The 27,970-nt window shown below is 37.2% G+C and overlaps 2 protein-coding genes and 1 pseudogene across 6 annotated transcripts in view; 2 read left to right on the top strand and 1 right to left on the bottom strand.

Moving 5' to 3' along the window:
• Positions 1-23,401, bottom strand: LOC127544674 (zinc finger protein OZF-like). 3 transcript variants are annotated; one of them, XM_051971440.1, is made up of 4 exons: positions 23,209-23,401; positions 22,822-22,915; positions 11,045-11,155; positions 1-10,198 (listed from the first exon to the last, which is right to left on the bottom strand). In XM_051971440.1, exon 4 carries the CDS (start codon positions 9,964-9,966, stop codon positions 8,563-8,565), a length of 1,404 nt encoding a protein of 467 aa, XP_051827400.1. In that variant the 5' UTR covers positions 9,967-10,198; positions 11,045-11,155; positions 22,822-22,915; positions 23,209-23,401; the 3' UTR covers positions 1-8,562. The 3 variants fall into 3 exon arrangements, with proteins under 3 accessions (XP_051827400.1, XP_051827401.1, XP_051827402.1); XM_051971441.1 differs by lacking the exon at positions 22,822-22,915; XM_051971442.1 differs by lacking the exon at positions 23,209-23,401 and having other exon boundaries at positions 22,822-23,122.
• LOC127544676 (ribonucleoside-diphosphate reductase subunit M2-like) overlaps positions 1-27,970 on the top strand; it is a 681,272-nt pseudogene that overhangs the window by 116,720 nt on the left and 536,582 nt on the right.
• LOC127544672 (zinc finger protein 501-like) overlaps positions 23,509-27,970 on the top strand; it is a 30,647-nt gene continuing 26,185 nt past the window's right edge. For 2 of the 3 annotated variants that reach the window (XM_051971437.1, XM_051971436.1), the window contains exon 1: positions 23,509-23,599. The gene's annotated coding sequence lies outside the window, so the exon portion shown is untranslated. The remainder of the gene's footprint in view (positions 23,600-27,970) is intronic. The other variant, XM_051971435.1, reaches the window with a different exon arrangement.

Raw genomic sequence — 27,970 nt, forward strand, 5'->3', positions numbered from 1 at the left:
TGAACTCTATTGCACTTTATTTTCCTTAACATTAAAATAAAGTTATACAAGATTAATCCACCCTCAATATCATTATGCAGTGTTCTAAGCAAATGCATGCAAGTAACCATAGGCATTTCTATTCAGGTTTCAGCTATATACCATCTTCTTTACACTCTCCACAAAATTTTATTATACCTTGGACCATGGGCATGAGCCATTTAGGGATGCTTTCGCCAGAATTTACTGACCAGGGTTTCTTGTAGGCAGCAATGATCTTCCATAGTCTTAAATGGTAATTACAGCTGTTGAAATCCATAGTGCTGATCTCCTTATCAACAAACAGTACTTGGGCTTTTTTTTTTTTTCCAATCCATTCCATATATTGTAAATACTAGAGGGCAACAACCTAAGTAATTCTACGTTTAATCCAGATATCCTCCATGTAGTCAACAACAGATTGAGGAGCAAATGGCTTAATGGACAGAGTGCTGAATTTGGAGTCAGTAAACTTGGCTTTGAGTCCCACCTTTGGCCATAACTGTGTGGCTTTGCCATGGAAAATTCACTTAACTGCTCTAAGTCTGTTTTTCATCTGTAAAATGGCAATAATACTTGTAATGCCTACCTCACAGGGTTGTTGTGAGGATCAAATGAGATAAAGTAAGTGCTTTACAAACCTTAAAGCACTATAAAATATAGACAATTGTTGTTGTTTCTTTGGGTAAGATAGTATATTTAAAATACCAACCACTACTGAACTTGGGAAAAAACTCCAAAGTGAAGGTGTAATTTTCATTTTATTGTTTTAAGCTACAGGCTTTTATATATATATATATCCCCCTGGATACATGGACAGAAGTGAAGAGGCATCCACAGTGGAAGTTTCCATAATTAGAATTCTGACAGCTAGGGTCACTGCCACTTCAAAGTTGGTTATAATTGATCAAAGTCAAGGAGTTTCTGACTCCTTTATACTCTCATTCACAAATAACTATAAGTCACTGCTCAGTGCATGCAGCATAGACTTCCAGGCTATTAATATTACATATCTGCTTTTACACTAATAGAACGGTTCTAAAGGTGTTTTCCACATACCAAGGCTTGCAATCTGCTGATTACAGGATATGAACATGTATCAGAGTATCTTGAGGTCTAGAATCACAAGAACTCATCCCATCTTTCCCTTTACTAGTGTTTCAGAAGCAGCATGTTGAGGAGGTAAACAGGAACCTAGGAGGCTCTGTTTCAGTGTTTCACATGAGCTCACCTTACTTTTTTCACATGGCATATATGCTAGAGATCTACATAGTCATAGTTTGGACACTCCAGCTAGCCTGAAAAATACAACATCCTCAGGTGTATCATAAGTACTTAAGGTTCATTCATATTTGGTTGAATTTATATTATCCTGTAGAAGACTTGAACAGTGTCTAAGCCATGAGTCCAGGTCAGAGCTTACAACTTTCTGTTGTTGTGAGAAGCAGGCTCAGGGCTCAGCATATTCTCCATGAGACCCTTCCACAATGTGCAAAACCACTGAGGAAATGAGGCAGAGAGGTGCTGACTTGATTCCCACAGGACAAGGTCCAAGTATGTATTATTTCATGCTCTATGTAAAGCTGAATTAGCTATGGAATAAACAGAGTTGGTTTCTATCTCCCGCATAGGCAGCTTGTTCTCCAGCCTGTCCTCCTCCAGGGCTAAACTTCTCAGTTCCACCTACAACATTATACTGATTTTACTAGCTAGCACCTAAGCTAGCACCACAGTGATTAAGTGTGATCCTTTTGGGTCACAAGTGTTTCCATAACAACAGTCAGTTCTGGATATTAGTCATTCTTTCAGTTTTAGTTTGGTTTTGTTTTTTTTTTGGCCAGTAGTCTCTTTACAATGTACAAATGCCCAGCAGGTTCCACAATTTTGTTTTCTTGCAAAGACAAATTACAAAAGCAACAAGAACACGAATATGGAATGAAACCAAGCCCTATGAGCTCAGAGTTTAAGCAAACTCGAATTTGATCTTGGAAACTGTCGTTTCTTATTAAATATTCATGTTAACAGCAAGGTAGACTGTCTTAGAACAATTCAATACCTAATTGGAGTTCCAGGTTATCCAGATTATACTTTACCTACTGTAGTCAACATTTTCCTCTCCCACCCATACCTGATTGTAAATACAAAACTCTTAATTCAATATTGAGATTCTCAAGCATATAAGTGGAAATGTTGCTACCTCCCCAATGATCTGGCTATACCACCATCTCCTAGGTCCCAGCTTCCTTGTCCCCAGCAAGCTGAGTATATTCTCCAATGGATCAGAGCTTCAGTTTTTTTACAAAAACCAACTTGCATGCAGAGTTCTTATGAAGCTCTTCAATTTTTCCTATGAAGTGTTATTAAAAAAGGGGGGCAGGGGAGACTTGAAATTGCTATTATGAGGATTGGCTAAAGGAGCTGGGGGGTTTGCTTAGAAAAGAAAAAAAAGGGTGGGAGATAGGAGGAACACTAGGGTCAGCATGGGGGGGGGGGGGAAGGATAAGATAGATATGGTTAGGATTTGTCAGAAGAGATTTGAACTGTGACCAGTTAATACAAGTGACAAAGAGACAAAAATACATGGTAAGTGACAGAAGAGGAGACTGTCCTGCAGCCAATTCCTGCTACTGTCGAGAAATTAGAATATTTTAAGCATTCCTATGGTCTTAATGAAACCATTTAGATATACACAAATATTTCACTGCATAAAAGAGGCCAAAGCCACTTTCAACAACTATTTCATTTTATACTTGCCTAGGTCTGCACCTAGATTTTTACTAGCCTTTTGTAAGGAAGACTTGTGCCTGTGATGTCATAATATTCCTTTCCCAGGAAAATCTCTTCCAATACAAAGCTCTCTACAAACTCATCTCAAAAATTAACTCCAGTAGTCTGGACTTACTTATACAATGAGGATTTTAGGAGGAGCAGCATGACTGTCACTTTATTAGTTTCAGATTTTATATTGGAACAAAAAGGAGCATTCATAAATCATTGAATAGTTGACAAAATGTATCCTTAGCCCTAACATAGCAAAGATATTGTACAAAGCTACAAAAGCACTTAGCTTCAGTAGACAAGGCTCCTGCTGTCTCTATATGGACATGTATATGGTTAGCAGGTTCAGCATCTAGAAGGCCTGATAGGTATTGACCCTATGATAATGGAAATTTTTATCCCCTTAGGTAACCAGGAAGTTATATCAATACAATCAGAAGTTGTCTTCTGTATAACTTATTTCACTCTGGATCAATCAAGTCCATATTATTGTCTGTTAGGGAAAATTAACTTCATTGGGGAACAGGAGAAGAGAGAAGCTAGGAAAAAACTCTAGTGGATAGATATTGGTTCCCTCAGAGGAAAGAAATGCTTTGCAGCCAAATTTGCACTTAACATTTTAGAAGATTCAAAAGGTACTTTGCACTCCATTAGCATCCAAGCACAAAAACTGGATGCATTATAAACTACCTATACATTCAACCAGTAGACCCAGCAAACACAATTTTTATTTTACTTTCACCAATATCTACAACACTTGGGAAAATCAATGAGTCAGTAAGTTGTCATATAAGACAGTTCTCCTAATCATTCTTACTACTAAACAGTGGTACAGTCCTATCCAGATGTCCTAGAATTGATTCTTTCTACAATCTGCATACACATAGACTTAGCTGACTACCATGTGAATTGCTATGATCCATACACCCAGAGCAAGTTTCCAGTGTGGTTTTACATCTGAATATCTGACTTTCCTGGAGAGACTTGTTGGGAATTGCTCCGTGTCATATCTTAATCCAGACACTACATGGGGATCATCTGAGATTTCTGGTAGTCATAAGTTGGAAAATGTTAACTAAGATCATGTAATTAAATGTACCTGTGCCAAATACTCCCTCAGAAAGCCAGTAGAATTACTACAACCATTTTTAATAGTCTTCATATCATTAAAACCTTGAACCTTGGATTCTATCACTAACTTATTTTCCCTCATATCAGTAGCCATCAATACAATCGAAAATAATCTACTTCATAGCAGCTATGACTCAATACTTCTGCTGAATTCACTTTCCTGTTCTTTAGGGAGATATCTAGTGTCGTTATGACCTTCTCATTCAACTTCTGGTTACTGTTTGCAAATCTTTTGCATGTTTTTTCCATGACATTTGCTCTCCTCCAGAAGATACACTTCTCTGTGACATATTCCTTTGTCAGTCAAAAGCACAATGTTTAACTCCTTTTTCAAAAAAGCAATCCAAATATTTCATCAGCATTATGAAAACTTAATGTGGATTAGATAATCCACAACAAAATTACACACAATTACCCATTCAACTTGTCTCTCTGCAACACATAATTCCATGGAAAGTATGATTTTCACCCCTACTTGTTAACTACTGCTGTATCAATAGTTATAATTACCAAGGAGAAGTTAGAAGCTAGACAGCTGATAGTCCTAGCTTGGTCCACAAAGAATCCTGTAAATGGTTCACATAAGAATGAGAGGTCATGGCAATCATTACTCAGTCAGAAATTCTTTTGTAGATCTCAATAAAAGATCTAGGCATCCATCTTTAAGAAGATTGGGGGTGAACTAAACTTCTCCCTGGGCAATGGAAAAAAACTGCAATAATGTTGATATGAAGCATTCTTTTCCCATTCTCCATCTTATAGGGAACCCAATAAAGTGGATAGGATAGATCTGAAGTCAGGAAGTCATATCCTTACCAGGTATGTGACCTCTGATCCTCAGTTTGCTCATCTCTAAAATGGGAATAATCATAGCACATGTCTCACAGGGAAATGTGTCAGATGTGTTAGATGTTGTGCTAAACACCAGAGACATAAAGGAAAAGACTGTTCTGTCCTTGAGGAATTCATAAATTAACAGGGAAAACATGTTGACAACTATGTACAAAAAAGCCATCTACAGGATAAATAGGAAATAATCAAAAGACACTAGAATTAAGAGGAATTGATAAAGGGTTCCTGAATGGAAAATTTTAGCTGAGGCTAAAGGAAGCCGAAGAAGCCAGGATGAAAAGTATTCCACATACTGAGGATAGTCAATAAAAAGTCAATAAAGTATCCTTTTTCAAGGACCAGAAAGATCAGTTTTACTGGATCAAAGAATACACTGGGAGTAGGGGAGGAGAGAGAGGTAATGTAAAGTATAATTAAATTGAAAAGGGAAGTGGAAAGATAAGATTTTAAAAGGTTCTGAATAACAGGATTTTATATTTGATCCTGAAGATGGGAAACCTTTGGCTATTTTTGAATAAGGAGACAACGTGATTGGAAAACAATTGGGACACCTGAGTGAAGGTTGAACTAGAGTTGGGAAAAGACCAACCAGTAAGCTATTACAACAGTCCAGGCATGAGGAAATGAGTCATACCAGGATAGTGGCAAGATCAGAGAAGGAAGCATATGCAAAAGATGTTGGGAAAAAGTAAGGATTTGAAAATGACAAGTTACAAGCTTGGATGACTGGGAGAATGTTGATACTTTCAACAATAATGAAGATTGGGAAGAGGGAAGGAATAATCAGTTCAGTTTGGGATATATTGAGTTTAAAATTTCTATAAAACATCTAGTTCAAGATATCTGGTAGGTAGTCAGAAATGCAAGATTAGGAATCAGCAGAAACCCAATGGAAGGCAAAACAGACATTTCTAGCCTCTTTTCCCCCAACTCTTCTCCATGGGAGATTTTTGTTCTCTGCCAGGAGAAGCAACAAGTTTGGGTATGAGGCCACTCGCCTCTCCATAAAGACAGAAGGGGTAGCAGGGCAAAAGTTCATCTGTCTGCTCCCTTACAAACTGTTTATCTAGGGGATCAGGTTTGAAATCAGATTGTTTTGCCATTTTGGAGGGAAAGGAAAACACTAAGCTCTATATCTAAAGCCTGATCACTTTGCTGTTAAATACACGTTTTACAATGAACATCCATAGTGAATGGCCAAAAAAAAAAAAAAAAAACCTAATTTATCCTAATTGTAAAAAAAAAAAATTAAAATAAAAAAGAAATCAGGGAAAGTACGCATAGGAGAATACATACCAGACAATATTTAAAAATAAAGGGGCTTTCACTTAAGAGATCACTCAGCTGAACCAAAAGAATGTCCTAGATTTCCCTAAGGTGAAAACTCCCCAAAGTCTCTAGTGTAGCAACTGTGAATAGAGATATGATGAAGGTTGCCAGCTTCTCTTATGCTCTTCCAGAGTCTTTTCCTTTAGCAACTTGAAATGGTCTCTGCCATCTTCCATTTTGAAACTGAAAACCAGAAGCACCTAAAGTGACTAGACACTTGGAGTCCCAAAGAAGATTTTAAGCTTGGAGGGCTCTGAAGAGGAGAGGCCCCCAAAGGGAACTAAGAAAGATAGGTTCTCTTACCTCACACCAACTCTTCTTATCTCTCATAGAGGGCAGGGTCTTCACCTCCACCAATAAGGACAAACCCATACTAATGGGATTTGGAACAAAAATTAAACATGAAATAGTTTTTCTTTCCCTTCATGCCACAGAATTCCTTCAAGACTTAACTCCAGCACCAACTACTAGAGAAACTCTGTTCTAATCTTCTCCAGTTGCTTATATCCTCCCTTCAAAATTATTTTAAACTACTTGGCATGTTTTAATTTTCCATAAACATGTTGTTCCCTCCTTTAAGATGGAGAATGTTCCTTTTTGTTTATTCTCAGCATCGAACCTGGCATATAGCATTTATTAAATGTTTCTTGATTGACCACAGCAGGACAAGAACCAGATCCTGAGGCATCCTCCATCCCTTTAGTTGCTATTTCTTTTTTCAATTCTACCTTCAAAGGAGCTCATAATAATCCCTTATTTCTACTCACCCCTTCTTTAGGCCTTCATCACCATTTACTTGAACCACTGCAAAAATTTTCTAATTGGTTTTTCTGTATCAAGTCCCTTCTCTCTCTAATTCATTCTCCACACAGCTGCAAAGTAATTTCCCTAAAGTATCAATCTAACCCTTTTCACTCCCCTTCTCCATTAATACATTCCAATGGCTCCAAAATTGTCTCTAGAATTAAATAGGACTCACATTTGTCACCTAAAGCTTTTCATAGTCCAACTCCAATATACCTTTCTAGCCCTATTATGCTTCACTCCCTTTCTTGCATGCTATGGTCCAGCCAAATTGGCTTTGCTGTTCTTTATGCACGATGCCCTATCTCCCATCTCAATGCCGTCTTCCTGGGCTGACCTTATGTCTGGAATTTACTCCCTCCTTTCTTCTCCTCTTAGAAATCATTTGTTTCCTTCAAGAGTCAGCTCTAGCTTTTACATAAAATCTCTCCTAATACCCACCCCCCTCCAACTCTATGGACTTTCCTCAAATTCCCTTGTACTTTGTTTATACTTATTTATGCACTTCCCAATAGAAAGTACCTTTACAGGCACAGACTGTTTCTTTATACCCTCTGTGCCTCTTCAGAGTATCTGGCACATAGTAGGTGCTTAATAAATGCTTGTTAATTGATGTTATTAAAGATTTTCTTCCAGATCCATACCAATTCAGCAATAATAATAGCTAGTATTTCTATAGCACTTCAATGTTTACAAAGCACTTTACAAATATTACATCTTCACAACAATTCTGGGAGGTAGGTATAATTATTATTTTCATTTTACAGACAGGCTGTCATTGAGGCAGAAGTGACTTGCTTAGGATCTCCCAGTTAGAAAATGCCTGAAGCTGGATTTGAACTCAGGTCTTCTTGACTCCAGATCCAGCATTTAAATGTACTGTACCTAGCTGCCTCTAGACATCATGAGAATGAAATGAGTAAAATATTTTTTCTGCATATAAGTACAGAGATTAAAAAAAAAAAGAGGAAGAAGTCTAAAAATTACAACAGAGATAGAATGAAGAAATATATTCAATTACATCTCAGGGTTTGGAGCTTAAAATGTTTACTCTAAAATATCAAAGTATATTGTCTGGTTAAGGCTTCATAACTTGAATGATTTTTAAAATGCATAATAGAATGAAAATTTATGATATCTGTGGGAGTTGGAATAGAGCCAGACTTTGAAAGTCAAGACATTTGTTCTATAGTTCATGTGAAGGGTACCATACTTCCACCTACTGGCAGGCAATATATGCAATATTCTAGGAGGCAAACAACAGCCACTAAGTGTAAATTGCTAAATAAAATTCACTACTTGGAAGATTTACCATAAGTTGTCTTTCCAGAATAACTATTTGATGCCTAATAAAACTGGATAAAGTACTTTATATTATAAAGACTTGAGCATACTTCATTTACATAGTGACTCAAGTGTTAATTTTGAGATCTGAATAAGAGATTCCATTTACTGAATGGCTTTCCAGAAACAACTTCAGAATCTCAGTGAGTTTCCTGGTGTAGGAACTCCATAAATGAAGGCTTTCTTAACTTCTATACAAAAGAAGGTATTCCATGTTTCCTGAAAATGATGATGTCCCCATATCCTCTGCATTCACATGTATTTCCTCCAGTATGAAATCATAGTGGAAACAAACTCCAAATCCATCTATTCCCCCCTGTACTTTGCCTCCCAAGGTAAACCATTCCATTTTGTGGACTCCTTGTTTTTTGATGCATGAATTCGCTGATGTCTAATGAGGACTGAATTCTGGCTGAAGGATTTCCCACATTCATTACACTCATATGGTTTTTCTCCTGTGTGACTTCTCTGGTGGCGAATGAGGCCTGAACTCTGGATGAAAGTTTTCCCACATTCATTACATTTGTAGGGTCTTTCACCTGTATGTATTCTCTGATGTTTATTAAGGCTTGAACCCTGACTGAAAGCTTTCCCACATTCATTACATCTATATGGTTTTTCTCCAGTGTGAACTCTCTGGTGTCTGATGAGGGATGAATTCAGAATGAAAGCTTTTCCACATTCACCACATTCATAGGGTTTCTCTCCAGTGTGAATTTTTTGATGTTGAATAAGATTTGAGGCATCACTAAAGGTTTTTCCACACGTATTACATGCATAGGGTTTCTCTCCAGTATGAACTCTCTGATGCTGAATAAAGTTTGATGGATCATTGAACGTTTTCCCACATTCATTACATTTATAGGGTTTTTCTCCTGTGTGAATTCTCTGGTGTTTAATGAGCCTTGAACTCTCACTGAAGGCTTTCTCACATTCATTACACTCATAGGGTTTCTCTCCAGTGTGAATTTTTTGATGTTGAATAAGATTTGAGGCATCACTAAAAGCTTTCCCACATGCATTACATGCATAGGGTTTCTCTCCGGTATGAACTCTCTGGTGTTGAATAAAGTTTGAGGGATCATTGAAGGTTTTCCCACATTCTTTACATTCATAAGGTTTTTCTCCCGTGTGAATTCTCTGGTGTTTAATGAGCCTTGAACTCTCACTGAAGGCTTTCTCACATTCGTTACACTCATAAGGTTTCTCTCCTGTATGAATTCTCTGATGTCTAATGAGGTTGTAGCTTTGACTGAAGGTTTTCCCACATTCAGTACATTCATAAAGGTTTTCTCCAGTATGAATTTGTTTATGTCTATTAAGCAAAGACTTTCTGGCATAGTGTTTACCACATTCACAGCATTCATAGGGTTTCTCTGTAGAGTGAATTCTCTGATGATCAGTGGTTGTAGACTTCTGACAGGTATCCTCTACAGTATGAATTCCCTGTAGTTCACTGAGAGTGGAGCTTTGCCTGAATGTTTTCTGATATCCACCAGATTTACAGGAGTTCTCTACCATAAGGTCTTTCTGGTACTTAACTGGGTCTGAATTTGGTTTGAATATCTGATTTATTTTATCATATTCCTGCAATGTCACTCCTGAAGAAACTCTGAGATATCCAACAGGGTCTGAGTCCATACCAAGGCTTCTCACAAATTCATTATGTTCCTGACTGGTCACCCTTGTATAGGGTATATGGTGGATCATTGTCACTGATCTGAAAACTCTCTTCTAATAAAGTAATTTTCCCATTCTCTTGCCTGCAGAAGAAGACCAATAGTTTTCCTTTGATATGCCTTCATGTTCATTAGCTTCTCAAATTTTGGTCTTTGGGAAGTATCCCTCGTAGATCTTTCTAATATTGAGCAGTAGAACCCCATCTCATCAGAAATTTCCTGTTTTGGAGACAATTCTTTGTTCTTAGTCCTGGTTTCACAATCTGAAACAATGAATACAAAATGCAGATGTATTAACTTGTTATGATAAAACTAGTTGTCACATTTGGTTACTATCAAGGTGCTAAAAGCACCTATGGACAAGATCAAGCTAACAGGATGTTAACTGAAAAAGGGATTCAGGAATGGTTCATTACACCATTCTATTTGGAATCATGGAACTGATTTCCTTGATATGTTTTTGATCTCGTATTCCTGTCCTATGGCTACCAAATTTTTCCAGCTTATTTACCAGATTTAGGATTAGTTATCAGGGGAAAACTTCCTAATGATTAGACCTATCCAAAAAATTAAAATGGATGTATCAGGAGGTCACTGACTCCCTATGCTAGAACTCTTCAAGCTAAACCTAGCTGACAATTTGTTTAGGATTCCTATATATGTATGGGTTGAACTCAATGGCCTCTAGGGTTCTTTCCAACTGCATGATTGTGTGATTCATATTAGACTAAAACACACATAGGCCTGATTTGTGGATAAATCATTTTTATGATTTTTATGATATTTAGAACATCACTCTATCAAATAAGATACAAAAACTATTTTTTCTTGTTATCCTATCAATCTTACTGATATATCTTTATTAAAGTCCCTGAAAAAATATGAAAAAGCCCAGGACCAAAGACTGATCTCTAAATCACTATACCAGAAACCTGCTTCAAAGCTAACCATTAACAACTGGTCATTCAAACAGCTTTGAATACCCCTAATAGTACTCTTCTCTAGTCTAGCTTTCTTTACAAAGTCCACAAAGACAGAATAAAAAATTCTATCAAATGCACTGCTGAAATCCAAGGACATAATTTGTCTAGGGATTTTCCATTGCTTACCTGACTCTTTCCTCAGGATCTCCTTTTCCTTAAGTTCCTGAATTGCCTTTATCCATGATTCTTCCCCTCACTCCAGCCAAGAGATCACACCAGGTGTTGTTATTGGAAATCCTGCTTGTGGAAAATAAAATAAAGATTGTTGATTTGTACTGGGTTCATAGAGCTGTCCTAAACCCAGATCCAACCCTTAGATCTATAAAGAATATGGTAGTGAAAAGAATAATAATGTCCAGAGAAATAAGACTAGAAAAGTCCACAAGAAAACTGTTGCACCTGCTTACAGGTCTTCTCAGACCTGCTTCCTAGAGGATTGGTAGAAAAAGAAAGAATGGGCAACATGAGAATCAAGGGAATATAATGTAAACTTTTTTTCCTTCTAAGATTAGCATGAAAAATGGCCACCTCTAGAGACAACGGGAACATTTAAATTCAGAAAGATTTAAGGAAACTTGTCCATTTCCAGCTCTGCACAGACTATGCCTGAAACCTAGGAAAAAGGATTAATGCCTCATCTAACCACTACACACCTCTCAGATTGGCTAAGATGTCAGGAAAAGGTAATGACAAATGGTAGTGGGGATGTAGGAAAGCTGGGAAACTAATACACTGTTGGTGGAACTGTGAATGGATCCAACCATTCTGGAGAGCAATTTGGAACTATGCCCAAAGAATTATCAAACTAGGCAAACCCTTTGATCCAGAAGTGTTTCTACTGAGCTTATATCCCAAAGAGATCTTAAAGGAGGGAAAGGGACCCTATGTGCAAAAATGTTTGTGGCAGCTTTTTTGGTACTGACAAGAAACTGGAAACTGAGTGGATGCCTATCAGTTGGAGAATGGCTGAATAAGTTATGGTATATGAATGTTACAGAATATTATTGTTCTATAAAAAGCAATAAGGAGAGGCCTGAAGAGAGTTACATGAACTGATTCTAAGAGAAATAAGCCGAACCAAGAGATCATTGTACATAGCAATAGCAATACTATGCAATGATCAATTCTGATGGAAGTGGCTCTCTTCAACAATGAGATGATTCAGACCAGTTCCAATGGTCTTGTGAAGAAAGCCATCTACAGCCAGAGAGTGGACTGTGAGAACTAAATGCAGTTCACAACATAGCATTTTCACTCTTTTTGTTGCTGTTTGCTTACATTTTATTTTCTTTATCATTTTTTTTCTGGTTTGATTTGATTTTTCTTGTGCAGTAAGATAACTGTATAAATATGTATGCATGTATTGGATTTAACATATATTTCTACCATGTTTAACATATATTGGACTATTTGCCATCTAGGGGAGGGGATGGGGGAAAAAATTGGAACACAAGGCTTTGCAAAGGTTAATAATGAAAAATTATCCATGCATATGTTTTAAAAATAAAAAGCTTTAATAAAGGGAAAAAAAGAAAAAAGAAAAAAAATGCCTCACCTATAAAACTGAGCTAACATTACTACCAAACTCACAAGACTGCTGCAAGGAAGTTTTCTATAAATAGTAACTTGCTTTAAAATGAGAATTTTTATTATTATTTCACTGTGATTACTGATTGCCTCAACCTAGATGGGATTAAGAATTGTTGAAAATTGAAACTGACTGCAAACCCATCTTAGTTTTTCAGATACCCTTTTGATTCACTAGATCAGATGAACACCAAGATATTCAGATCTGAGTTCCTCAAGAGAGGGCTTACCCAGCCAGATCATGTTCCTATATTTCTCCAGTATTACATTCCTGTAGCGTCCCCTCTAAACAGGGTCAAAAAGAACCCATTCTTCCTATGTAAGATTTATAGCCACATCTGGAGGGTTCACCAAGATCTAGAGGGGAAAAATTTCAACTACAGTCACAGTGACAATCCAACTATGGAGGCTTGGGGAAAAGGGAAGAACTTCCATCCTTTGGTAGGGGAGAAATAAAAAAAAGTACTTGTATGTGTGAGACTATAAAAGATAAGAAAATATGCTAGTAATGACATGAGTGTTTATATATTTCTCAAATATAAAGGGCCTATAGATATTAGTATAAGCTCCTTTCTCAAGAGGTAGTCAAAAGATAAAATATACTTTAGATGGGAGTAGGAATTTAAAATCCTCACCCCAAAGAGGAACAAAGAATAGAATTAATACTTTCAATTATATATCCTTTCACCATTTTCCCAGGTCTTCTATATGTAAACATTATACATGTGTACGAAAAACCTGAAAAAAACTAAATCCACATTTGTTCAATATAGAAGAGGAGAGACTGAGGAAAGATGAAATAAGAGAAGGAAAATGATATTATGAGAATATGAATTATTCAGTTTGTTTGAAAGAACTGGGAATATTTAGCCTAGAGAAAAGATGCTTTAAAGGGGACCTTGATGGCAGTCTTCCAATAAAATGTAATATCTGTCTATGGATGAAAATATATATAGATTGTTGTGAGGTTGATAATCACTACATAACTTGCCAGTAGTTATTAGTAAGTTTTTGAAGTGTTGCCCTTTAGAAAGATTTAAACATATTTTCTTCAGGAGAACTAAATGAGATAATGTACATAAAGTGTTTTATAAACCTTAAAGCACCACATAAGTGGGATATAGGATAATAAACAAAGTGAAACAGAGATCTAAAAGCTGAGAATGCCAAACCAAATATATATATATATATATATATATATATGAGGAAAAAGAGTCATCAGCTGATCTATTATTTATTAAGCATCTGCTGTGTGTCAGGCAATGGAAAGTACAAAAACAGAGAATAGGAGCAGCTAGATAGTACAGGTAAGAGAGAACTAGCCCTAGAGTCAGGAGAACCTGAGTTCATATCCGGCCTCGGGTACTTAACACTTACTAGTTATGTGACCCTGGGCAAGTCACTTAACCCCAATTGCCTCTCAAGAAAAAAATGAAGAAGAAAACAAAGAATAAAATCATTCCTACTCACAAGGACCTTACATTCTAAAGGAGGCAATAACAAATAGATTCATGCATGTACACTTTGTATCTATACTTATATAGTATAAATACAAATATATACAAAGTAGTTAAATAAGGAGAAGGAAGGGCATTATCAGGAGAATAAGCAAGGATTCAAGTAGAAGCTCTATTTAAAGGAAAAGAGGCAGAGATTATGAGGTACTTCATTCGAATCATGGGAAAAGACCAGATCCAAGATACTGGGATAGAAAATGAAATGTTTGTGCATAAGGAAAATCACTTTGGTAGCAGTGTGTAGGAAAGAATGGAGTGGTGACAGATTAGAGGCAGGAGACCAACTAAAAGCTATTGAAGTAATCTAAAGGAGAAGTAATAAAAAACTGGATTAAGAAAGTATATAAGGAAAGAATGGGTCAGATCTGAGAGACATTGTGGAGGCAGAAATAGTAAGATTTGTCAACTGACTGCATATGTAAGATAAGAAAGAGTAAGGAGTTGAGGATAATAATCTGAAACACTAGAAGGATGGTAGTGCCTTTGATTGAAATAGAGAAGTTTCAAAGGGAAGATTTTTGGGGAAAGATATTGAGTTCAGTTTTAGACATTCCCAAGTTTAAAATTTCTCTAGGATATTCAGTTTGAAATGTCCAATAAGCAACTGATAAGGTGGAACTGGAGTTCAAAGGAGAGAATGGAATCAAATATATGAAAAGTTATTCAAAGGGTCAGATGGAAGAGATGTTGTAAAGGTAGAAAAAGCAAGATTTGGTCACTGATTGGATACAAAATTGAGGGCGAGTGAATCTAAGATAAAGCCAAGATTATAAAGTTGGGAGAAGTTGCTAATTTTTTACATTAACTCTGGAGAAAATAAATTACAAAAGGTGATTAAGAGTGATAAAGACCAATTATCCATTCACAAGATGTATCATGTGATCAAGCTGATTTCAGAAAGCCTGGAAAGACTTACATAAACTGAACCTAAGTGAAGTAGAAATAATAGAAAACTGTACACAGTAACAGTAACACTGTCCAGTGATCGACTGACAGATTTAGCTCTTCTCAGCAATACAGTGATTCAAGACAATTCCAATAGATTTGGGATGGAAAATGTCGTCTGCATCCAGAGAAAGAATTATGGAAACTGAATGTAGATCAAAGCATATGATTTTCACCTTTTTTGTTGTTGTTTTTTTTTTCTTTCTTGTGGCTTTTTTCCTTTTGTTCTGATTTTTCTTTCACACCAAACTAATAAGGAAATATGTTTAAAATGATTGTACATATATAATTTATATCAGATTGTTTGCTGTACAGGAGGAAAGAGAGAAGGGAGACGGGGAAAAATTTGGAACTTAAAATCTTACAAAAATGAAGGCTGAAAACTATCTTTACACATAATTGGAAAAAAATTAAAAATATTAAGTGAAGTTCTAATATCATAATTAAACTGATGCTATTCCTTCCAAAGTTATCAATGGTCTCTCAATTAACAACGTTCTTTTCTCAGTCTTTATCCTGCACTTTTTGTGGTAGCAAAAAACTAAAAAAAAGGTGTGTACTTGGTGACTGGAGAATGAAATATCACTGAGCTGTAAGAAATGACAAAGATGAGGAATTCAAAGAAACATGGGAGGATTTGCAATGAAGTGATGCAGAATTAGTCGAACCAAAAGAAGGAAGTGGAAACTGCCAATAGACTTGGAATCAGAAACATCTCATTTCAAATACAGCCTCTGACACTTACTAATTGTGTGATCCTGGTTAAGTCATTTAACCCCTAATTGCCTCAGTTACCCATCTGGAAAATGTGGATACACTGAAGAAGGAAATGGCAAACCATTTCAGTATCTTTGCCAAGAAAACCCCAGGGACTTAGGAGTCACAAAGAGTCAGGCAAACTGAACAATATTATATTAGTTTCATTTATTTTGTATTTGGGAATAGATTTCTTTACATTTATTTCATTAGCAAACACTTTTTGTTTTCAAACTCTTGACTATTATTTAGTTCTTCCTAACTCTTTATTCAAACTTTCCAGTTTTACCAATTTACCCACACTGAACCCTGCTACAAAAGAAAAACACTAACTAAATATAGATTGATTATTTTAATGCACTTGGCTGACAAACTAAGAATGGAGTCATTAGTAACATGATCAATTTCAACTAATCTCTAATATTCACTCAACGGAAATATATATCACTAACAACTAAAGTAAAATGGATGGGTTTGCTGTCCATTAAGACACTTTACTTCACAGAACCTTGTATTGGAGAATCTCAGGTTTCCAATTAAAAAAGAGTTTGAGAAATGCTAGTGTAGGCAATTTTTTATTTCATTTCCCCAAATGACTCCAAAGTTTTCCTTTTCTTTTCCCATTCCCCACTCCCAAGCCTTCATTTTCAACATATAAACTCCTCTCTCCATTCTCTACCTCCTCCTTATTCTAATAATCATCCCTTCTCTCATGCATTCTACTCCACAGGATCATTGTCTTGTTTCCCTTTCTATCTGTCTTTTAATATGATCATGTCTCTGGAATCCTTGGAAAAATCCTTTCCTTCAATCTTTCCATTCCATAATTAGATGGAATTTTCTATCCTTCATTTCTAAATAATTTTAAAAGTTAACATCTAATAAAAACATTTTCTTTGTACCCAATGCCTCTTCAATCCCTGAAATCTGGCTTTGAGTCCCATTCTCCATTGAAACCACTCTCTCAAAGGTCAACAATATATCACAAATCCAATTATCTTTTTTTCCCCACTCATCTTCTTTGAACTCTGCTGTTTATGATACAATTGGTCATTTCCACCTACTGGAAATTCTCTTTCCTTCCTGGGCTAGACACCATATTAATCTCCTCCTTCTTTTCTAATGACTCATGCTATCTGTACTCTTCCCAACCTTTTAAAATGGACGTCCCATATGAATTTAATAAATGTTGTATTACCAGCTAAAAAAAATAATAATAAAAAAATAAAATAAAATAAAATGGACATCCCAGAAGACTCTATTTTTAGTTTGAGTTCAAAACTCAACTTAGGCTATTACTCAGTGATCCCAGACAAATCACTTTACCACTTTCAGACTCAGTTTTCTCAATTGTAAAATGAGGCTAATAATAATACTTAGCTCAGAATTATTGTGAAGCTCAAAAAAGATATATAAATTTTCTTTACAAATCTTAAAATATTATGTAAATATCAGGTATTATTTTATTATTGTTCTTCATTCTTTCTTCCTGACAATTTCATTCATTCCCATGATAGTATGATATATAGTGGAAACTTGGCTAGACTGAAGGTCAGGAAGGAGAAATCTCATTTTGCATTCTGCTTCTGATAGTTCATCCCTGTGTTATCCTGTATGAGTCCCTGAACTTCTAGACTTATTTCCATGGATTTATGACCCCCTCAAAGTAATTCTTCAAGAGGTATAGATTACAATCCATCCATGCCTTTTCATCTGTGTAAATCTCATGCATATCCTTCTACAAATCCTCCACTGGATATTTACTTAACATGAAAAGAATATTCATATCCTTAGATCTTCAGACCCTGTATAGGTAACAATGGGACTTGCAAGCACTCCATTGCTTTTACCCTTTGGCCAATTCATTCTTTTTCCAGTCATATAACTACAGATATGTCTAATACCACTCCTTTTGCCTGATTCTGTTTTGGTCTCCGCTCATGCCTACCATTAACCTTTCCAATGATGTTTGGGTAGTGATCCACTTTAAATAATTCTATGACTTGCAGTTATTACTGGAAGTACACTGAAGTTACAGAAATGTTTCAAGAAGAACCTTAATCAAAGGCAAAGACTATCTTTTGCCTTTCAGGCACTTAACAAAATACATAGTAGACATTTAATGAATGATTGAATAAATCTTGGGATCATGTAAAAGTACTGTACAATTTTCAAAAGGGAATCTGGGCTGCTCTCCTCCTCCAATTAAATTCTGGGCCCAACTTATTATCTATTGGCCATATCTATTCAGCATGTATGTATTAACAGGTCATTCTATAGATTATTCATCTAATTGTGTACCACAGTCTGTACAACAGGCCTTCTTTACTCAAATTTTTTTTCAAATGTGGATTAATTAAGCCAATATCTTTTGATTGTGAATCTAATTTAGGTGGCTATTGTCTGGGTATTGATATGTTCTATAAGAAATATAGATGGTGAGGCAGCTAATTGGGTGCAAAGGATAGAGCACCATCCCCGAAGTCAGGAGGACTTGAGTTCAAATTTGACCTATGACACTTAACACTTCCTAGCTGTGTGACCCTAGGCAAGTCACTTAACCCCAATGCTTTAGCAAAGATAGATAGATAGATAGATAGATAGATGAAAAAAATGTAGATGGATCTCACTATCTGTGAAGACTCTTTCATTTGGATGCTGAGCTAGCTATTTTTTTCTTTCAATTTTTTTTTTCAATTAACAAAAACAAAACCCTTGTAATAAATATTGGGCTGGACATCTTCTATGACCACAGCAAACCCCTTTAACAAGCAAATATTCCCCCAGTTTAAGTCTCACTTAATATTATCAGAGGATCATCAAAGTTATTTATATTCCAGCAAGTTTTTTTCATTTATAAAATGGGGATAATACTTACAGTTAATCACCACACAGCATTATTACTGGTATTATATGAGCTAATGTATGGAAAGCATTTTACAAACCCTAAATCATTTTTATTCAATTTATATCTCTATGCAGACCATTCCCAAATCCTGGCAGTTATCAAAATAATATTCCTAAAACACATTTGGCTGTGACTTCCCTGCTCAATGAATACCAGTTCATTATTAGCTCTAGAATCAAATATGAACTCTTCTGTTTGGCATTTAAAATCTTCTGCAATCTGGCCTTTCCTCCCTTACTAAATAATTACTTCCTTTTACACTTGCTAAGATCCAGTAAAACTGGCCTTTTTGCTGTTCCTCATTCATAACTCTCCATCTCCCATATTCATGCCTCCATGCCTGAAATATTTTCCCTTCTCATCTTTGCTCTTAAATCCTTAGCTTCCTTCAAGGCTAAACTCAAACCCTACCTCCTAATTGAGGCATTTGCTGGCACCTTCCAGCTATCAAGACCTACCCTTATAATTTAATAAGTCAAATTATATTTATTTTGTACAGGTGCAAGAATAGGAGGCAGGGTGGTTTTAGTGGTTAGAGAACTGAACTTGGGAGTCAGGAAAATCTGAGTTCAAAATCCCCTCAAACACTTACTAGCTGTGTGACCATGGACAAGACACTTAAGCTCTCTCAGTTTTCCTATAGGTCAAATGAAGATAATATCAGCACCTACTTTACAGGTCTGTTGTTAAGATTAAATGAGATAAAAGATATAAAGTAATCTGCAATCTTAAAGTGCTATTTACAACACTTTTTGTGTCAGCAAAGAACTGAAAACAAAGTAGATGCCCACTAATTGGGGAATGTGAAAACAAATTGTGCTATGTGAACTGAATGAAATATTACTGTGCTGTTAAAAAATAAAAAGTAGCATGAATATAAAAAAATCAGGGACTACCATGAATTGGTCCAAAATAAAAGCAGAGGCAGAGAAACAATAGACATGACTGCAACAATGTATATGAAAATGAAATACAAAATAATAGTAAATGAATGTTGCAAAATTACAAACAACAAGCCTAAGCAGAGGAAGAGATAAGTGAAGACACTTCTTTTACCTCTTCCTGTTCCTTTGAAGAGATAGGGTCCATAGGTGAGAAAACACTTAATATATTGCCAGATATTTTTTTCAATATATTGATTGAGTTTGCTGATTTGTGTCTTCTTGTTTTTCTTTATTAAAAATACAAAATGGCTTCTGGGGGAAATAGGAAAGGAAATTTAGATGAAATAATAACAAAATTACCTCCAAAAATTACTTTTTAAACTAAAATTAATATTGTGAAGTTGCAAAGAATAAATCTGACTTCAAAGAAGAGATATAAGAACATACCTCCTTCCCCACTCATTTAAAGGTTCACAAGTGAGGAACAATCCATATAAAGTCAGATTTTTTTCCCTTCTGTATTGATCAATTTGGATAATTTTTTTTCTGTTCCTTTTTAAAGTTCTGTTATTAGGGATTGCTCTAAGAGGAAAGAAAAATTCAGGGGAAAATAGTAGGCCATATAAAAACAAAAGATTTCAAAAAAGATTCAAAAAAAAAATAAAAGTATCATGTAATTGTTAACTATTATGATAATGATGATTATATATATATTGTCTTTCTCCTCCCCAATAAAATGGAAGCTCCATGAAAGCAAGAATTATTTTATTTGTATCTTTGTATCCCAAGAACTTAATATTATGTCAGGAATATATAGTAGGTACTTAATAAAAGCTAGTTTATTGACCAATGAAGCTATATTGCCAATCCTGGTTTCACTTAACTCTTGTTAAACATAGAAGTTTTAGTTTACAGGGCTTTTAGAGATCATCTAGTTTGATGATCTAGTTTCCATGCCTGAACCACAAAAATCCCCTTTATCAGACATCCAATAAATAGAGTCTTTATGAACACTTCCAAAGAAAGAGAACACACCACTTTCCAGCAGCCCTTTCCAATTTTGAACAGTTTAAAATACAGAGTTTTTCCTTTTACATAAAACTAATAAATCTGCTTTTCCCTAATTTTTTCCCATGGATCCTTTGTTTCACCCTCTGGTACCAAGCAGAAAGTCTAATTCCTCTTCTATTTAATGGACCTTCAAATACTTAAAGCTAGTTTTCAAATGTCCGCTGAAGTCTCCTATTATTCTTCCTAAACATCATCATATCCTTCAATCAATCCTTGTAACATTAGATAGTGGCTAGCATTTATTTTTATTGATTTATTGATTAGTCACATCTGGCTCTTCTCTACCTCATTTGGGATTTGCCATTTCCCTCTCTAATTCAGTTTACGATGAAGAAACTGAGACAAAAAAGTTAACATGATCTCACAGCTACTAAATATCTAAGATTCCATCTGAACTCAGGTCCTCCTGATTCCAAGCTCCATCGTGGATTTGCTGTGACAAATACCTGCCCAGCAGTTCTATAGCACTATATACACTTATCTACATATTTATATAACACTGTAGCATTTCTTTAGCACTCCATATATACATACACACACACATAAACTTATCTATATATTTCTACAGCACTCTAGCATTTCTGTAACACTAAGGTTTGCAAAACACTTTACAGATATTCTCTCATTGATTCTGGAGGAGAATCCACAATCCCTGAGAGGTAATTGCTATTATTATCTCCATTTTAGAGACGATTGAAGCTGAGGTAGGCCAAAGATAAGTGGCTTGCCCAGGGCCACAAAGGTAGGAAGTATCAGAGGTGAGATTTGAAGGCAGATCTTTTCTGATTCAAAGTCTAACGCTCTTTTCACTGGGTCACCTGGCCTTTATTTTGTTGTTATACTTAGTTTATGCTCCTACTCACCTGAACTACTTTACCATCTACAGGATCTGCGTGAAATACCTTCCTCTCTTTCCCAATCCTGTTGAACTCTTCCCCCTTTATCAACTCTTTAAAGTCCAACTTAATTTAACAAGCATTAAGAGCAAACAATATGCAAGGCACTGGGATTACAAAAACAAAAAATAAGTCTCTGCCCTCATGAAACTTACTTTCTAGGGAGGTGTAGAGAAAAATATAAGATAGAAGACAATAGGAAAAAGAAAATAGCATTAACAATTGGGCAGGCTTATTACAAAGACTAGCCTCTACCAGGCACTTAATAATTGATGGACTGATGAATGGATAAACAAGGAAAAAAAGATCCCTGAAATAAGTCTGGAAGGAAAATAAGGATCCAGAGTGCCAGGGTGGGGAAGGGAGAGCATTCCAAGGCACATGGAGATTCTGACTGCCCATTCAGGAAATTTTGAGTGGTAAAGTACATAATGGGGGAATAATATGAAATGGGGCTGAATATGCGAGCTGGGGAGTGCCTTTAAACCCAGCCTGAGGAATTGGGATTTTATAGATATTGGGAAGCCACTGAAGGCTTTTGAATGCAGGAATATTTAGATCATTTAGGACTTTGGCCCATCAGTGGCATTCTGGCAGCATTCACTGCAGAACTGATGAGGGGAGAGACTTGAGACAGGGAGTTACCGTTTGGCCTTCCTTCTGGAACAGGACCACAACATGGGGAGATGATGCCATGATATATTCAGTGAGTGGGATTTAAGTGAGGGAGGGCTGTGCAAGATCACCTGCCTCACTTTCCCCTCCAGAGGTCAGAAACAGATCAGGACCACTAGAGATGGCCCTGAATGCAATGGGAGAGAATTTGGCCTTTTTAAGCTAAGGTCTTCAAGTCTCAGTTTGACTAAGGCCGCACCCATTCAGTAACTAAAGCTAGATAGCAATAGAAGTAAAGAATTTCCTCTTTAACCTAGTCAAAAAAAAAAAAAAAAAAAAAAAACCCTTCATAAATAAATACATCTGGGAAGGGAAAACTAAGAAGAAATGATTGCTCGATGAGAACCCAAACTCGATGAGAATCAGGGTGGTCTTTGTTTAAGGTTTGGTCCTTAATTAAGAAATCTAGCCAGTAAGCCCAAATTTAAAAAAAAAAAGAAAAAGAAAAGGCTTTTAAGAACATTTGTAACAAATATCCACACAATCACTCAGAAAGCATTTATTAAGCACCTACTTAAATGCCAGGTAAGGTGTTAAGAGCTGGGAACAGAAAGTGAAATAGTTCCTGCGCAAATGGAGATTACATTTTAGGGGGGAGACAACACGTACATATACCGGCAAATACACGGCGATGGGAAGAGAAGGAATGGGAAAGGCCTCTTACAGAATGGTGGTGCTCCAGGCAAGTCCAGAAGAGGATCGCAATTCTAAGGGGGGCAGGGAGGGCGTCCCCAGAGCAAAGGCAGGGAAACGCAGGGCTGTAAATGAGGCACAGAGTCAGGATGAGACTTGCCTCCACGAAGCCTTCCCAGATGCTCCAGAGCTAAAGCCCTACTCATCTCCACTCCCTAATCCCTCCACTACCACCCCAGCCACACCGTGCCCGGTGGTCTGGTCTCACAACACTCGGCCCAAAGGAGCAATTATTCTGCCTAAGATTTTCTCCTTACCCCTCCCCCCACCCCAATCAGTCCGGAGCTCCCTGCGAGCAGGGCCCGGAGACCCCGTGGGCAGAGGCGCTCCTTGACCTGCCCCGCCCGCCCAGACTCACCCACTGCCTGCGGGCCTACACGCGCGGAACCTCTGCAACACAAGAGTGGCTTGGAAGCGACAATACTGTCCTCCTAGTGGGGCCTCACTTTGTCCTGGGTCGAAGACGAGCAGGGGAAGGCGCTCGGCCTTACCCCACCCCCTGCTCCAGGAGAAAGAGCTTCAAGCGAGGGGAGCCACCGAGACCGTGACTCCTCCAAAGGCTAGAGCGGCCCGAGGCCAGTTGAGGGCCCGGATTGGGCGGCTCCCGAGGGCGGGGTAGCGGGGCAGCACTTCCGGCCGGGGAGGGCGACCTCCGCAGGGGTGTCGGATGCGCTGGAGTTCGGCAGTACCGTCTCCTGCCGCCGAGCCGCCTCCAAGTCTACGCCTCCTGCGCCGCCCCGGAACCAAGGGTGAGTCCAGCCAGTGCCCCGAGGCCTTGGGGGTGAGAGGGCCTCTGGCTCCAGAGCGGAGGGCGCGCGCGAGCGGGGTGGGGAGAACGTCCAGGGAGGGAACCCTGAGGGGGATCGCGCCAGCTACCCGCTCCCCCTGGCTGTGGCCTAACCCTACGGGCCGTGGCGACACGAATGTCCCCGCCCGCGGGCTCCCTTCATCCTGTGGATTCCTCTGGAGCTTGCAGTTTTCCACCTCTCCAGTTCTTCCTCGCGCTATTTAGCCCCCCCTTCCCACCCTCTAAACCAAATGCAGGACTTTCCATTCATCCTTCAATTACGGGTTCTTCTGGGGACGAGGTTCCGGCCTGGCAGGGTTTGTTTGGCTCCCGCGTGTGAGTTTCACATTCCAGCCTCTGTAATTCATCAGCAAACGCGATGAGCCTATCATGTCTATTTCTTTCTCCAAATTAAACCGTACAAGGCCAAACACAAATCCCTGGGGCACTCCACTAGAGACCTGCCAAGTTGGTATCAAACTGCTCCTCACTATTCTTGGGTTATCCTATTGTACCCTCATCTCGTGTCTTCATTTTGTCCACAGGGATAGCCTGAAAGACTCTTATTGATGCTTTCCTTGAAATCTCTTTAAGGCTTAGTCTGTGGCATTCTTTTGATCTGCCGTTCAAATAACCCTATCAGAAAAAAAACTTGTGGGTTCTTAGTAGTCACTATTTCCTTTATTAGCAGTTTACGATATAGCCCTTTAATAATGTAATCTTGTTCTTTTCCCCAAGAATTTCTTCTTGGTCAATAGATATTTATTTTTCTCTGTAGTTGAGGTTATTTTTTTGACTTCTAACTTTTTCCCATTTAGTTATAGCTAATATTTATATAGCAGAGACTTTATTTGTAATCCCAATTAAATTTTTATGTAATTTTGTGATTGAGGAAACAGAGGCAGTGACTTAAGTGTCTTAGAGATAGTAAGGCATTTTTATGTCATTTCTTAAGGCAATTTAATATAAATTCTGCTTGTGTTATCTTCATCCTTTTTACATTTGGGGAAACTGAAGCCCGTGGAGGTTCCGTGACTTTCAGATAGTAACATTTATATAGCATTTTATGTGATGCTTCCTATATGCATTTATATAACACTTAAAGATTTGCAAAGTACTTTACATATTATCCCCTTTCTTTTACAGTTAAGAAAACTGAGAAAAATAGAGGTTAACTGATACACAGATATGGGTCTGAGGCAATATTTGAACTCAGGACGCCCTGATTCTTAATCTAGTATTCTCTCCACTACCCACCTATGATCTGATGTGAGCTGGAAACTAAATTCACTTTTTCTACTCTGTTATCCAATTTTTCCAGTGGGATTTATTGTTTTCCACTAAAGCTCTATCTTGACACTCTGTCATTTCATGGATATGACCAAGGGTTCTAGTGAGATCACAGCTTTGGCAGGTTCAAGCATGAAAGACTTCAACTACTACATGGTAGACATGCCTGGGTAGGTTCAGAATAAGTCATCACATGGTTAGGTCTGCATAGAAACATCATGTTGCAGTGCAGTGGTTTTAAACTCACATAGAAACAAATGCCTACCAACAAATTTGCTTTAGAAAACCACAAATAACATTACCTATATTTTATTGTAATTTGATTTATTCTGGTAAACATTTCCCAATTATATTTTTATCCTGTTGCACTGTAATTTGACCTTTCTGACAGTGATTAGAGTGCTAGACTTAGTCAAGTTCTCAATTCAAATCCAACCTCAGACACTTATAGGTCTTAAGTATGATTCTTAGCAAGTCACTTAGCCTTTCTGGGGCTCAGTTTCTTTAATTCTATGAGGAAGAGGGTTTGACACAGCATCCCATAAATTCTCTTCCACCTCTCAATCTATGATCCTAAATATGTACAAAATAAAAACAGGATAAGTGGTAGGGGAGGGATGTACTAGCAGATGAAAGAATTAGGAAAGACAAGATATAGAAGGTGCCACTTGAGCTGAACTTTGAAAGAAACTAGATAATCCAAGAAATGAAGGTGATGACAGGAATGCATTTTAGTCATGAGGATAGCCTGTGCAAAGTCCTGGAGACAGAATAGGCAGAACAGTGTTCTGTGTAAGTAATAGCAAAACCAAATTGGCTAGATTCCAGAATTTACAATAGAAAGTAATTAGATATAATTAGAGTGGAAAGGTAAGTGAGAGAAAAGTTCCAAAGGACTTTAAATCTCAGAGGAGTTTGTATTTGATCCTAGAAGTCATATCAAGTCAGTGCAGATTATCAAATAGAGTAATTTGGGATTTAGGAAAAATATTTTGGCAGCTGTCTGGAGGCCAGATTTGGGAAGAGAGAACATTTCAGACCAGGACATCAAATAAAATGATATTATAGTCATTCAGATAAAAGGTAATAAGGCCATGAACAAAATGGCATTTCTCAGTTCTGAACAGGAAAGCTAGAATACCTTAATTACATGGAAAGGTAATTAAGCCTGTGTCCAAACAAGAATATCGATAGAACTGACCAACCTTATAACTCCTGGTCACTCAAGAATCCCAGCTCTTAGGGAGTCAGGGAAAAAAACTTCCACTAATGGTACTTCCCTAGCTTAAAGAGCCTTGTAATGCTCCATCTGAAGAGACCATAAAAGCAAACAGTTTGATAAGTTATATCTCTGAAATAAGACAAAAAAAAAAAAAATTCCATATTTCTTTTTAAAAAATGCAAGAAAAATAAAGTGAGAAAAGTATATACATTGATTTGCCTCAGTTCATTAATTCTCTCTGGAGGTGAATAGTATGTTTTAATTTTGTGTTTTTTCAGATTGTCTTGGATCATTGTACTGATCAGAGCAGCCAAGTTTTTCACAGTTGATCATCATTCCAATATTGCTCTTGCTATGCAGTGATCTGGTTCTTCTCACTTTACTTTGCATCAGTTCATATAGGTCTTGCCGTGTTTTTTCTGAAACCACCATTTCTTATAGCATTATTCTATCACAATCATGTGCCACAGCTTGTGCATCCATTCCCCAGTTGATAAGCAGTACTCTTGTTTTCTAATTCTTTGACACGACAGAAAGAGCTGCTGTAAATTTTTTTTCTACATATAGGTGCTTTTCCTTTCTCTTTGATATCCTTGGAATACCAAAATCATCAATTAATTGATGCTATTCTTCTAGAGAACAAAACTGTGAGGCTCTTTCTGGACTACACATAGGATTTTCTTGGGCTTTCTGAAGTCAAAGCTTCTCTGCACATTGTTCTCTTCCAATTTGCCTCCTGCAAGGGTTAAGATTGAGTTCAGAACAATAATTATATCCTAAGGACAAACCATCAGGTCCCCGTTCCTTTTCCACAAGCAGGATGTCCAATGTCTAACTATACGTGATGTAATCATGCATGGACCTGAGAGGAAAGACATTCTGAAAGGTAAGTGAATGAGAACTTTTCTTGAACATGCATTTTCTGAGCATCTGCTATTTGTTTGGCTGTACACTGCCCACTATTGTTGCCTCTCTAATCAGGGGAGGTGGAAAGGGCCAGTTATTTTTCAGAAAGAATATAACCTATAATTCCCCACGGAGTGGAAGCTGTTGCTTATTCAAACCCTCTTATAGAATCCATAGAACTTAATCCTTTAACATCCAAAGACTATTTGGAACTAAAGAGAATCCAGGAGTTAGTGTTGCTTAGTCTGGTATTCATAGAATGAAACTTGGAAAGGTACTCCAAGGCATCTTGTCCAACTCACACTTAAACAGGAATCTCTTACAACATATATGACAAGTGATAATCAGCCTTGGTCAGGCAGCCCATTGCACTTTTGAAGAATTCTAATTACTAGGAACTTCTTCCTCCATCAAGCTGAAAGTTGCTTTTCAGCAATTCTTTGATTCTTGTCCTACCTCCACCCTCAGGGTTAAACAAAACACATTTTACTACTCTTCTGCATTCCACCATCCTGATAATCCTTCTTGGGATGTTCTCCAGTTTGATAAATACTTGTCAAATGAAGGAATCAAGCAGGAATCAATATGCTTCATAAATGTTGTGCCCCAAAGGGAGCACAGTACTCCAGATGTGATATGATGATGGTATATTTTAGTGGCACATTAACATTTCACTTCCCTTTGCCCAGTAGACTATAAACTTCCTGAAGTTTATATTCCTTTTTATCCTTGTGTACCTGATACCAGTGAAATTTAGGTTCTTCCTAAACTGCTGTTGTCCCCTTCTTATGTTTAATATAGAACTTCATATATATCAGGCATAGGCTATAAATCCCTCTTGAATTAATAGCTAATAAAAGCTAATAGTTATATATAGCACTTTAAAATTTGCAAAGTACTTTACAAATATACACT

The sequence above is a fragment of the Antechinus flavipes genome, chromosome 1 (genome assembly GCF_016432865.1).
Source record: "Antechinus flavipes isolate AdamAnt ecotype Samford, QLD, Australia chromosome 1, AdamAnt_v2, whole genome shotgun sequence".
Lineage (NCBI taxonomy): Eukaryota > Metazoa > Chordata > Mammalia > Dasyuromorphia > Dasyuridae > Antechinus > Antechinus flavipes.